Here is a 12,871-nt window from a genome sequence, read left to right as displayed (position 1 = left end):
AACACCCAGAAGCACAAAGACCGCTAGAATGAAATTTCACCAAAAATCGCCTTGGGTGCTCTGGCAGACGTCCATGCTTTCCATATATGTACTGCGGCTAAAAGAAACTGCGTACTTTACTGTGGAGTTTGCTGAATAAGTCATTTGGGAACTTCAGGTGTAATAATCTATATATTCATTGCATTAAAATATTTCTCTTTCTGTTTTATTTCTTATTGACATTATGACATTATTGATACCAAAGAGATGACATTTCAGGCTTTCTGGAAAGCCAAACTTGTTATCATATTGCAATGAGAATCATTGTAGGATCTGTTCAGTTTATTGTTGTACTTTAAAACTTCTGCAATGAATTTCAAAGATATTTAGATGTAAATAGTAAATTTAAAATTCAGGGGATTGGACTTCAGAGAGGATTATTGCAAGATTGGTTTACTTCAAAGCATTATTGAGGCTCCAGTTCTGGCATTATCTGCCACAGTCACAAAAGAAATTAAGAAAGACATTGACAATGTACTTGGGCTTTCCAGTAACACTGTAGTAATTGCTACTTTGCCTGACAGGTATAATTTTCATCAACCATACATTTTGCTAAGACATGATACATACATATTATAAATTTTCATCACACACAAGATACAAGATATACATACATTACTGAAATTCACATATTTCGGAGGGGTCAAATTTTTATGGTTTGAGGAAAATATATTAGTTCATGGGAATTTGATATAGTGGTTGAAGAATTGTTCAGTGATATTATCTGTGAAAAATTGCTTTATGTGGTGGACATAAATTCCTGGGTATCATACCTTGAAAACAACGAAAATTAAGGTCATTGGCAACGCAGAGTTTCCGGAGAAAAAAGGTTCAATCATAGGTTTTTTCACTTATCAAAAGTCATTGAGAGTGATCTCCCGTATGGAATTCTCTAGGCGCTGAAAACAAATAAAGCATATGTTACAGACTGAGAGGTAAACAAAAGCACATGTGTTTTTTTATCCGATACATTCAACTCTACAGTAATAAAAGAAAAGCAGCGATGGGTTTGTTTACATTGTGCTGAGGGGGCAGACAGTCAACAGGTCGTCATTAAGAATAGGTACATGAATGTTGGGAAGTGCAAAGTTGTGAAATAATTATGCTGAAAGTGGTGATAGCTAGAGAGACCAGATGAGAACGATTCTATAGGTTATGTGAACGAGACACCATTAAAACTTACTAAAAATCCTTGCAAAAATGCTTTATGACAGTTTGTTTCCAATAAAGTAAATAATAGAATAGAAACAAACAACCAGTCTCTTTTATCATTATGAATATTGATTAGATGTTAAGGGAAGTAACTCAAAATTAAAAAACAGTGCTGGTATTTCTGTGTTTTGTTTCAATATTTGCATTTTCAGCCAAAGTATCATCGGAAATCAATTTTCAACAATGTATTTTATGTATAAACCTTATGAAATAAATGGGTTTTGGAGAAAGCGTATGGTTAAAAATAATATAGGCCCATTTTATCAACATTTTACATAAGAAATGCACTGAAAATTGTAAAAACATTGATTTGACAAAATCTATAAAGGAAGGCTGGCTTGATGGGTAAAAAGGACCTGAATTAAACATGTTTGGTACCATTAAACCTGTTCAAAAAATCTTAAAAAATTCTATACGAAAGCCAGAAACGTTGCCAATGTCCTTAAACCCCTACAAAAATTGGTATTTACAGTACATGGTTTTAAACAAAAACAACTGAGAATACTGTGCATCAGTCATGGTCTTATTTTTTTTAATAAACTTATTCCAGACCCAACATATTGATTGACATTTGCATCTCTACTGAAAATTATGAAGAGGAGCTTCAGTGGGTACAAGATGCAGTTGAAAAATATGGTATACTTTGCAAGAAAATAATAATCTATGTTAACTCTATATCAGCTTGTGAGGGGATATACATATGGCTACATTCTACTCTGTGCAAAAATGCATACAGTGGGGGTGTTTGCTTAGAAAACCGACTGGTAGAAATGTATCATGCCAGCACTGATGTAGAGTCTAAAGGGAGGATAATGGAATCCTTTTGCAGGCCAGGTTGTACTGTCAGGGTATTGATTGCAACAGTCGCCTGCGGAATGGGCATGGACATTCCAGACATCGCCTTGTGTGTGCTTTGGGGTCTGCCACCATCCATGATGCAGATGTGGCAGGAAATAGGTAGATGTGGGCGTGATGGCAGAGATAGTCTTGCCATCTGTTATGCTTTTCCAAGAAGCATCTCCTTACCCTGCCAGAAGTGCCGGAAAAGCAACCACAGAAAATGTTCCTGTGAGGCAAGGCAACATTTAAGGGAGTTGGCCACCACTAAGGGATGTTACCGGACACACTGCCTGGAACCCTTCAAGTTAGAGAACATTGATAGTCATACAGTCAGTGATGCAAACAAAACTTGTACTTTTTGTAAAAGTATTGGTATGTGTTGTTGTAACTTGTGCAAATGTTGCACAAATTGTTGAGGAAATGTTCCCCCCAGAAAAGTAACAAAACAAAATTTTCTGACAAAATTTCTTCTTCTGTAAAAAGTAATTTCAGAATCCCATTTTAAATGTTCTTTTAAAAAATGAATTATGTTCTTTCTTACTAAATAGTCATCATGTGCAGTCGTCTGTTGTTAGCCATTTTCTTTCTTAGTCTTTGGATTCTGTCCCTCATACCCTTGGAACGAGAAACAAAAAAATTTGGAAAGGATTCAAAATTTTTGAATGACTTCCTTTTTCCTCCTAAAAAAGAGAGATAGGTGCCAGCAACTCCCAACTTTAGAACGTCTCCCAGTCATAGGGTTGAGCTCCTCCTGGTGTAGGAGTGAACTGATGAGCAGACTATTGCATCCTGATACATTTTTGAGAGAACTTTTCCTGTAATAATAAACAACATTCATTCCCAATTTTCTATTTTTTCGTTATAATACTGTGCATGTAAATTAACAATGCTGCAAAAACAGTTACATGTATAAAAAAAAAATACAGTGATTTATTCAATTTTCTGTTAAAAATAAATTTTGAACCATTCCAAGCATTTGACTATGTCTTGCAATTGTGGCATGGGAAAGGACCCCCAGCATCTCTTTTTTTCTTTGTATTTTTGGGGAACTATTAAAAAGCCCTTTGGGGAAATGTTGTTTTGCCACCTCTATATTGACTGTTCGGTTCCAGATCCTGGTGTCGAAACCTCTCAAAACGGCACCCCAACATTGGATAGAAGACATGGGCATTCAAAATATTTCGGATGGTGTTTCTCATAGAATTCCTTTAAATCAAACTTCCAATGCCGGATATCCTCAGACCATCGTTTTCTGATACAGCATCAGCCCTTGCAAGATCATTCAGTCCTCTCTAGAGAATCTGTGAGCGTATTCCTTCTTCAGATCTCTGAATCTGTCTGAAACAGAACTTTGTTTTTTCTTGAATTTTCAATCTCCTACAGTCCTCAGAACAAAACCAGTCTCCTGTGCATAATGTACAATGAAAATAGTACCTATACTTGTATCTACCAACATTACATCTTTTAAAACAACACAACAAGCACAAATGTACAAATTTTGAAATATAATATAAAATACTTGATCTGTCATGAAGGGGTGTATATGTTGACAATACCTTTTAAAATAACATGTTTTTAAAGTACATGGGGTTACTGAACTTAAAAGGATGAAATAACTACCTTAGGGACATCTTCTTCAACATCCAAGACAGTAAATGTGGAACCATTGCCCATTTCTACACTTGGTGTAGGAACAAAATGCTCCCCCCTCCAATGTCTGTTTTACAGGAGCAGTTTTGGAACCCTTTTACTTGGTTCACTGGCAAGTTTCTCCTTCGTGTTGGGTTTTCTCATAAACCATGTTTACAATGTCAGCTCCCAAAAGACAACAGGAAATCTTCCTTACTAGTACTTGGTAGTTCTTCAGGGATGCATCAACTGAATGAACACCCAGGAGGTTATACTGCTCTACTGTAAAATTTTGGTAGCAAAGTGGAGGAGCTCAGCCGCGTTATTAAAACACTCCATGATGTTTCCTGACACTCCTTTATGGTAAATCTTTTTGATGTTGACAATTTTCCCCTTCTCACGATGGCTCTAAAACTTAAACAATTCGTCATATGTTTCCTAAAAATGAGAAATCCTGATCAGTGTAAATGGAACTCAATTACTGAAATCTTACACCTAAAATACAATATTTTTGAGATTTTATATATGTATGTCTTCTTTAAAATACTGATGTTTTAAAAATAAATTTCTCAAAATAAAAGATCAAACATAAATGATTAAAAAATTTATGGTTTTCCTGCATGAACATTAATCTCCGTGCCATTCTTGAATGGCAGGTTCAAACATCTCTAATCTCCCCATTGATCCCCTCCATTAATGCGGGCTCTTTGACTCCATAGCCCGCTCACAGCTAAATCCATACAGTACAGGACAAATGGTAAAGGTCTCCCATTTTTATCTTGTGGAGCATATTTCTTAATTGTCAAGTATCTGAATCATTTCGGCTGTTTGGTCCATCAAACTGGAGAATCCCCAATGGAACCTAAAATATCAAATTCAAAAGATTTTTTTTTTTTTTTAATTTTGTCATTGTATTGTTCTGCTAATTTTGGTGTGAACACACCTTTTCTGTATAAATTATATTGGAAAACCTTTTCATTTTTGACACTTGATTCTTTCATGTAAGGATGAGGGTTTTTTCCACTGACTAGACTTTTTTTCAGCAAAACACTCCATATAGAAGCTAGAATTTTGGCCCCTGTATGAAAGCTCTAACTTCATGTCCTTCTCATCACTATCGCTAGGGAGATAGGCTGTTTTGGGAATTTTCATGATGTCATCAGCTGTAGGACTTGTTACGAGTTCATAAAAGGGTATTCTGTCCCTAGTTGCAAAAGCCTGAACCATGTTAAACATTTTATTCTGTTTTCCCCTTACATGGTGTCGCACCCCAACCTTCTGGTTAACGTTATCAAAAGTTATGTCAAAGAAAAATGACTTCGTGACATTTTGATTGGGCATCATAAAACTGGAATCTGAAGTGAAAACAAATTTGTCAGGATAAGAAACATGTTATATGAAAACCATATAAGAAGCAAGTTTTGCAAAGCAAAAAAAATTTTATACAAATAAATTTCTTTACAGATTCAAGTCTCAGGCTATAGTTTCTTTTAACGTCTTTTTTTTTTTACACCTGTGCTCTCATCACTATTGCTAAGTGATTCTGCCATACACGAATTGGACCTTGATTCTGTGCTTTGAGTGTCATATAACTGTAGATAAAAGGGAATCTACATCTGACAAGTCCATCTCTATATCCTCCTCCTCATCCTCCCAATCATCCTCAATTTCCTGGGTGCATCAATCTCAGGTGCCAACATTGTTTTAACACCTACAGCTGGAACTTGCTGATCTGCATAATAAAACATATTTATTAAAATATGTTTTTTTTATCAAAATGTTATCATAATTACTTGATATTCATTATTCTTGTCAAGATGCAATATGAATTGTAGATTGACAATATTACACACCTATCTGTAAAGCAGTGATTCTGTTCTTCCAGTCAAGGACCTTGTTGTCATACTCCTGTCTGAAGGTATCAATGGAATCGCGTGTGGCTGAAATTCCAAGACACCATCCTAATTTGCTAAATGCATCAAACACCTGCAAAATATAAGTTGTTTCTTTTTTTAAAAAAAAGCAAACAAACACCTAATGATATACATATACAGACTTTGAGCCATGCTTAATATTCAGCCTGAGAGAGTCATTTTAGCTCAAGTTCAAATTAATACTGAGACTATCTTTCTTTAATAAAAACATTTGTACAATAGAAACCTACACAGTTATAAATATCAGTAGGAGTCTATTTTTTTAAGCCATAAGGAGTAATGATACAACTTTCTAGTGAAAAAACTTTAGGTCTTTTATACATATTGTCTAGAAACACAAGTCTAACCCGCAGACATATGGACGTACAGGTAGATGAACATTAAAATTCCAAATTTCCTACATAAAGGGGGGACAATAAAAAAAATTATGTGTACTTAGAAACCGCCTACCTTCCTCTTACAACCACTCAGCCACATGAACGGCGAATTCATTTTCTGAATCACAGCACCTCTGCCTGTTCTATTATGCATTATCAAGCTCAATATGGTGCCTGCGAGTGGGACAAGGGATACAGTTGTGGATCCTCGCTTTTTCGACACACTGCTATGATACCGCTTTCTAGTTAGGGATGAGATGACAATATCCACCAGAGATGGGCACATGCTTTTCATTTGATCCATATATTGCTCCCAAGAAAATCCCATCACATTCTGAGAGAAAATATCATAAAAGTAATGTAAAAAATTATTATAATATTTACTTTACCCAAAAAGTATCAGTACTCTTTAGAAAACAGAAAAAAAATCCCCATATTATCTGTACACCCCTACTAATGTTATTGTGATTTAAATTCAAGACACGTGGGTTAGCTTTACCTATTCGAAGGCGATAAGGTAGAACCGGTTTTATAAATAAAATTGGCAGTAAACAGGGAATTGTTACAGTTTGTTTCTTTTGAAAACATGTCCTGTGAAAAATGTGTTTCCAGACCTTTCTGAAAGACTTTCATGATTTTCAACAGAAATGGATGGCTAAAAAGGGGGGGGGCGGGTTAAATACGGTAACAATTAAAATATCTAACCGTATTTTACTGCAAAAATTACAGCTCGCTAGCGACCGATACGCTGGTAAAAATGTGTAATATCATCTACACTGACAAAACTTTTTTTTTCCTTATATGGCTATTGCTATCAATGCGCACAGAGGATCTTATACCACTAGCAACTGACCAATAAATTTTATTGTTGATTGAATATTGTATGATCATGTCAATGGAGTGCAAAATAAGAAAAAATGTTCTTATGAACAAAATGCAAACATTCGAAACTATGAAAGATATTTTAATTTGTTGTAAACTAGAAAAAGAAATATTAGTAAAATGTATACTAGTTAGTGTCAAGTTCAGAACACCAGCACTTCAAGGGTACGGAAGATGAGCAGCTTCTCGTATGCATTTAAATGGACAAAATTTTTACATGACTGCACTCGTGATCACGTGTGCTGGCCAGGGAATCCACCTGACAATTGTATTCACCGATAGTAGAATAAAGGAATTTATAAACCGTAAAATTCCTGGATTATTCGTAGTAACCTACAATGCAGTTCTCATTCAGCTGATTTGTCAGCTAAAGTCACATTGGTGCATCCTTTGCTAATCTGACGCCACAAAATATAGTCCCGGTTTCCATGCAAAATATTTGTCCAAAAAGAAATTTTTTATTTCATTACAGCAGATAATTGTATCATAGAGAATACTTATAAATTAAATTTTAATGAATTCAAGAGAGATCAATTGAAGTTCATTTCTAGAGAATGATATTATAGGGTGGTGAAATCTAAAACGCAACATAACTTTTCTGTTTACCATGTCTCCACGTGTTAGTCACTTCCTAGCCACATTTCCGTGAATAATTTACCCTATCTCACTGTAGTCTCGCTAACTCTCGCCAGAGCCTACTGCCAGAGCTGCTCTGAACTCATCGGGTATTATAATTTGCAGAACACCGAAAAATAAAAGGTTCCGAACACATTAGCAGGGGTGTGTATGCAAGAAAAAAAACCACAAACAAATGTTCTATAATCAATACAAATATGGAAATAAACCAGAAGTCTCTGTCGAGACTGAAGCTCTACTGGTTTGTACTTATAATAAAGAAAGAGAAAAGTAGCAGTTGGGATATAAAACTTTACAAAAGCAATAAATAGAATAATGACAAAAACCGATACACAGAATTATGTATCTTAGTGTAGTCTACTTGTGTGCCAAGTTATATTGAAATCAGATTTAAACTGTAGGAGGAGTAGCATTTTGAATGATTTTCACAAAAATTTCTATTTTTAGTAACGGCAACACCCTTCATCGAAATCAAAAACCGATAATAGAATTATGTATCATAGTGTAGTCTACTTGTGTACCAAGTTATATTGAAATCAGACCAAAACTGTAGGAGGAGTAGCATTTTGAATGTTTATCACAGAAATTTCTATTTTTAGTAACAACGGCAACACCGTTCTTTGAGAATTATGTATCTTGGTGTAGTCTACTTGTGTGCCAAGTTATAATAAAATTAGACCAAAACTGTAGGTGGAGTAGCATTTTGAAAGTATTTTTTTAAAATTCTATTTTTAGTAACTAAAATTCTATTTTTAGTAACTATGGCAACACCGTTCATCGAAAACAAAAACCGATATATAGAATTATGTATCTTGGTGTAGTCTACTTGTGTGCCAAGTTATATTGAAATCAGATTTAAACTGTAGGAGGAGTAGCATTTTGAATGATTTTCACAAAAATTTCTATTTTTAGTAACGGCAACACCCTTCATCGAAATCAAAAACCGATAAATAGAATTATATATCTTTGTGTAGTCTACTTGTGTGCCAAGTTATATTGAAATCTGATTTAAACTGTAGGAGAAGTAGCATTTTGAATGATTTTCACAAATTATTCTATTTATAGTAACAACGGCAACACCGTTCATCCAAATCAAAAACCGATACACAGAATTATGTATCCTAGTGTAGTCTACTTGTGTGTCAAGTTATATTCACATCATATTGACCAAAGCTGTAGGAGGAGTAGCATTTTGAATGATTTTCACAAAAATTTCTATTTTCAGTAACAACGGCAACACCGTTCATCCAAATCAAAAACTGAAACACAGAATTATGTATCTTAGTGTAGTCTACTTGTGTGCCAAGTTATATTGAAATCAGACCAAAACTGTACGAGGAGTAGCATTTTGAAAAATTGTTTACAGACGGACAGACAGACAGATGGACGGACGCCGGACGCATTACTATCCCATAAGCTCTTCTGGTCTCTGACCAGTAGAGCTAAAAATGTCAAGAATAATTGTTAGTTAACATTGATATTTTGAAATCACTAGTTAAAGTTTACCTGTAATGAACTAGGCTGGGATCTACACAGCTTCTTTGAACAGGTCATCACCTCATTCCGTACCGTGGCGTGTCACACAACAGAGAAAATGCAGCCTTTCTCGCAGCTTTACTATGCTTGAATAAACTTCTGAATCCACTCCTGTATTTTCCTATTGACAAAGAAACCACTACTCTTCCAGTAGGGGTGTTATTAACTGTTACTGAAATCTGTTTGTGAGCAAAACAAAAGAAGAAAAAAATTTGAAGTGATATTTATTACGAAGTCAACTATATGATCTTTCTTATGTCTAGGACCTTTTTCCAATATCATGTACACATGTTTATACATATATATATATATATATATATATGTATATATATACAGATGAAGAGGTAGAATTTCATGGCTCAAGTACATTTAGTCTGCTTTACCAGTTGCTCTCAATTTTGTATCTGTCATTTTCATGCATTTTTTTTTCTTTTAAAATCAATTAAAATTACCGTCTCTGCAGAAGATTTATGGGGAATCTTCTGTGGTGAAAAAAGCACCTTCTTTGGAGACACCATCTTTGGAGACACCCTCTGTCTCTTAACGACTTTCTTAGCTGACACAGGGGTAGAGATCTTTCTACTTATGTACGTCCCTGGCACCCTCACCTTCCTCAGCTTTTCCTCCGCCTCTGCGTAGGCCTGCTTCTTCTCAAGGAGAGATGATAGAAGGTTTGTGCACTGATAGCACAGGAATGTATTTCTTCCAGGACTTACGGTTACTTGAAAATGGTCTTTCAAGACACCAGCTACACTGTAAAATTAAAATTTCTTATTTTGTTTATTTTGGAATAAAGAAAAGATCACTTCTGAATCAATGTTAAAAAAAAATAGCAAGGATTAAAAAAAAAATTGTACTTTTTTTGTTCTCCTTATTATACAACTAAAATTTGATTTCTATTATTCCGAAAAATCCGACGTTTTCCTGGCTTTTTCATGTAAGAAGAGATAGGGTGAACGTTATCATAAATTGACACACAAATAGGGTTGATAACTATTAAACTAAATAAAAATGAATTTTGAAATGTCCCTGTTTAATAAAAACAAATGTATGAAAAAAATCATTACTCAGTCTGCAGGTCTGTGAACAAGCTGTTAAAGCTACATAGTTATTAAAATTCTTGAGATTGTATTACCAGTTAGTCAGGTCCAGTACAATCACTACCTACGTAGGTAGGTACCTACAATACTTCACATTGTGCTGAATAATTACCGACCTATTATATTCGTGTTAACCGGAACTGGGCTTCTTTGTCATTTCATTCAAGAAGTAACTGTTCTAACTGTCATGCATAGCCCCAAAACTTTCAGAACTTTGTTTGCAATTGCGCAGAAAAATACATTTTTCCAAGAGGGATTTTTTCATGTGTTGTTTTAAGATGAGTTCAAAGTTGAAAATGATCACTGCATCATAAATGATATTTTCTGCACTCCCTGAGAAAAATCCATTTTTTTATAGAAATAAATTGATGTGGTAGCTAAGTAAAGCTACCTCAGATAAGTAAATAAAGCTATGTAGGTAAATCAAGCTACGTAGCTAAATCTAGTGATTGTACCATACCTGTTAATGTATTAAATGCATTCTGTATTAATTCATTTGTAAAAAATCACGTTTGTCTTTATCACTTGCTTAAGGTTCAAAATATCAATTGTGTGCATTTCATCATTCAAAATAATAGGTGAATAAAACCGATTTCCATAGGTTTAAATACCCATGTATGTAGAAAACGTCCGATTTTTCGGACTATATAATCACTAATATCAATCGATTTTCAGTGAAAGTATCTTGCAGATGATTCAATGTATTCTATTTATATTACCTAACACCTTTTTAGCTCACCTGAGCCGAAGGCTCCAGTGAGCTTTTCTGATCACATTTTGTCCGTCGTCCGTCCGTCCGTCTGTCTGTCCGTCCGTCTGTAAACTTTTCACATTTTCGACTTCTTCTCGTTAACCACTGGGCCAATTTTGACCAAACTTGGTATAAAGCATCCTTTGGTAAAGGAAAATTTTAATTACTAAGATGAAGGGCCAAGTCCCCTCACAAGGGGAGATAATCAAGAAAAGACAAAAATAGGGTGGGGTTATTAAAAAATCTTCTTCTCAAGAACCACTGGGCCAATAAAGCTGAAGCTTATGTGGAAGCACCCTGGGGTAGTGTAAATTCTAAATTGTTCAAATCATGACCCCCTGGGGTTGGGCGGGGCCACAATGGGGAATCAAAGTTTTACATAGAAATATATAGAAAAAATCTTTAAAAATCTTCTTCTAAAGAACCACTGGACTTAGAAAAGATGAAACTTATGTGGAAGCACCCTGGGGTAGTGTAGATTCCAAATTGTTCAAATCATGACCCCCGGGGGTAGGGCGGGGCCACAATGGGGAATCAATGTTTTACATGGAAATATATTGGAAAAATCTTTGAAAATCTTCTTGTCATGAACCACTGGACCAGAAAAGCTGAAACTTATGTGGAAGCACCTTGGGGTAGTGTAGATTCTAATTTGTTCAAATCATGACCCCCAGGGGTAGGGCGGGGCCACAATGGGGAATCAATGTTTTACATAGAAATATATAGGAAAAATCTTTGAAAATCTTCTCATGAACCACTGGGCCAGAAAAGCTGAAACTTATGTGGAAGCACCCTGGGGTGGTGTATATTCTAAATTGTTCAAACCATGACCCTCGGGGGTAGGGTGGGGCCACAATGGGGAATCATTGTTTTACATAGAAATATATAGGAAAAATCTATGAAAATCTTCTTCTCATGAACCACTGGGCCAGAAAAGCTGAAACTTATGTGGAAGCACCCTGGGGTAGTGTAGATTCTAAATTGTTCAAATCATGACCCCCGGAGGTAGAGCGGGGTCACAATGGGGAATCAAAGTTTTACATAGAAATATATAGGAAAATTCTTTAAAAATCTTCTTCTCAAGAACCACTTGGCCAGAAAAGCTGAAACTTATGTGGAAGCATCCTGAGGTAGTGTAGATTTCAAATTGTTTAAATTATGATCATTGGGGTAAGGTGGGGTCACAATATGTATTACAAGGGGGAAATCTGGTAATGGTCAAAGATTCTCAGGTGAGCGATGTGGCCCATGGGCCTCTTGTTTGGTTTTTGCATGAATGGATGTTCTCTGAAAACCTTTCGTTTTCCTGGAGAACTGTTCTCCCCAACATTCACAACATTCATCCATGGCGCTCTTCTGTCACTGGAGGAATTCCCTCGACTTCCGGCGAGAATTGAGTCACGTGACTCGTTCGCTCAAATGACAGTGAAAATACGGTTGACTATATTTCGTCTACTTCTATAATACAAATTTGATGTGATATTTTATTTAAAGTGAAATAAGTGAGTACAAGAATAACTGTTTTATTGATTTATTGTAAGTTAAACAGACAACTTGACTGTCAAGCATTAAAAACCGAGCGAGCCGATAACGCCGTCTCCAGTTGGAGGCGGCGATTTTCCAGTTTTCGTAATGGCGCCGGTTCTGACGTTTTCCTGGCATGTAAAATATACAAATCGTAAAAAAGCCAGGAAAACATCAGATTTTTCGGACTTGCTGGGGAGTACCTATAGTAAACTCTTTTTTACAGAACCATAAATTAACCGTTACCTATTTGAGAAATTATTATGAAATTGACAATCATAACAACAATTAATACTTTATTTAAAGTAAGTTTTTTAAAAAAAAAAATTACTATGATGTTATACGTCATCATTAGAAGTATATTTACTGAACTAAATAAATAATTTCTCATTTCTCCATGTGCATTTTCTA

General features: G+C 35.3%; 1 protein-coding gene and 1 pseudogene across 1 annotated transcript; one reads left to right on the top strand and one right to left on the bottom strand.

Moving 5' to 3' along the window:
- Window positions 1-395: 395 nt before the first annotated feature.
- On the top strand, window positions 396-2,507 carry LOC134267603 (probable ATP-dependent DNA helicase RecS; the record flags this gene model as incomplete). Its single annotated transcript, XM_062749805.1, has 2 exons — window positions 396-563; window positions 1,802-2,507. Coding segments are annotated over 2 exons (874 nt in total), but the record flags the coding sequence as incomplete, so codon positions are not given.
- A 2,188-nt stretch (window positions 2,508-4,695) lies between these two features.
- On the bottom strand, window positions 4,696-12,283 carry LOC134267602 (uncharacterized; annotated as a pseudogene).
- Window positions 12,284-12,871: the final 588 nt, after the last annotated feature.

Source organism: Saccostrea cucullata, unplaced genomic scaffold (assembly GCF_032062105.1).
Source record: "Saccostrea cucullata isolate Sc308-1 unplaced genomic scaffold, CSIRO_AGI_Scuc_v1 ctg1078, whole genome shotgun sequence".
NCBI lineage: Eukaryota > Metazoa > Mollusca > Bivalvia > Ostreida > Ostreidae > Saccostrea > Saccostrea cuccullata.
The sequence above is the reverse complement of the archived record's forward strand: the minus strand, read 5'-3'. Positions and strand labels throughout refer to the sequence as shown.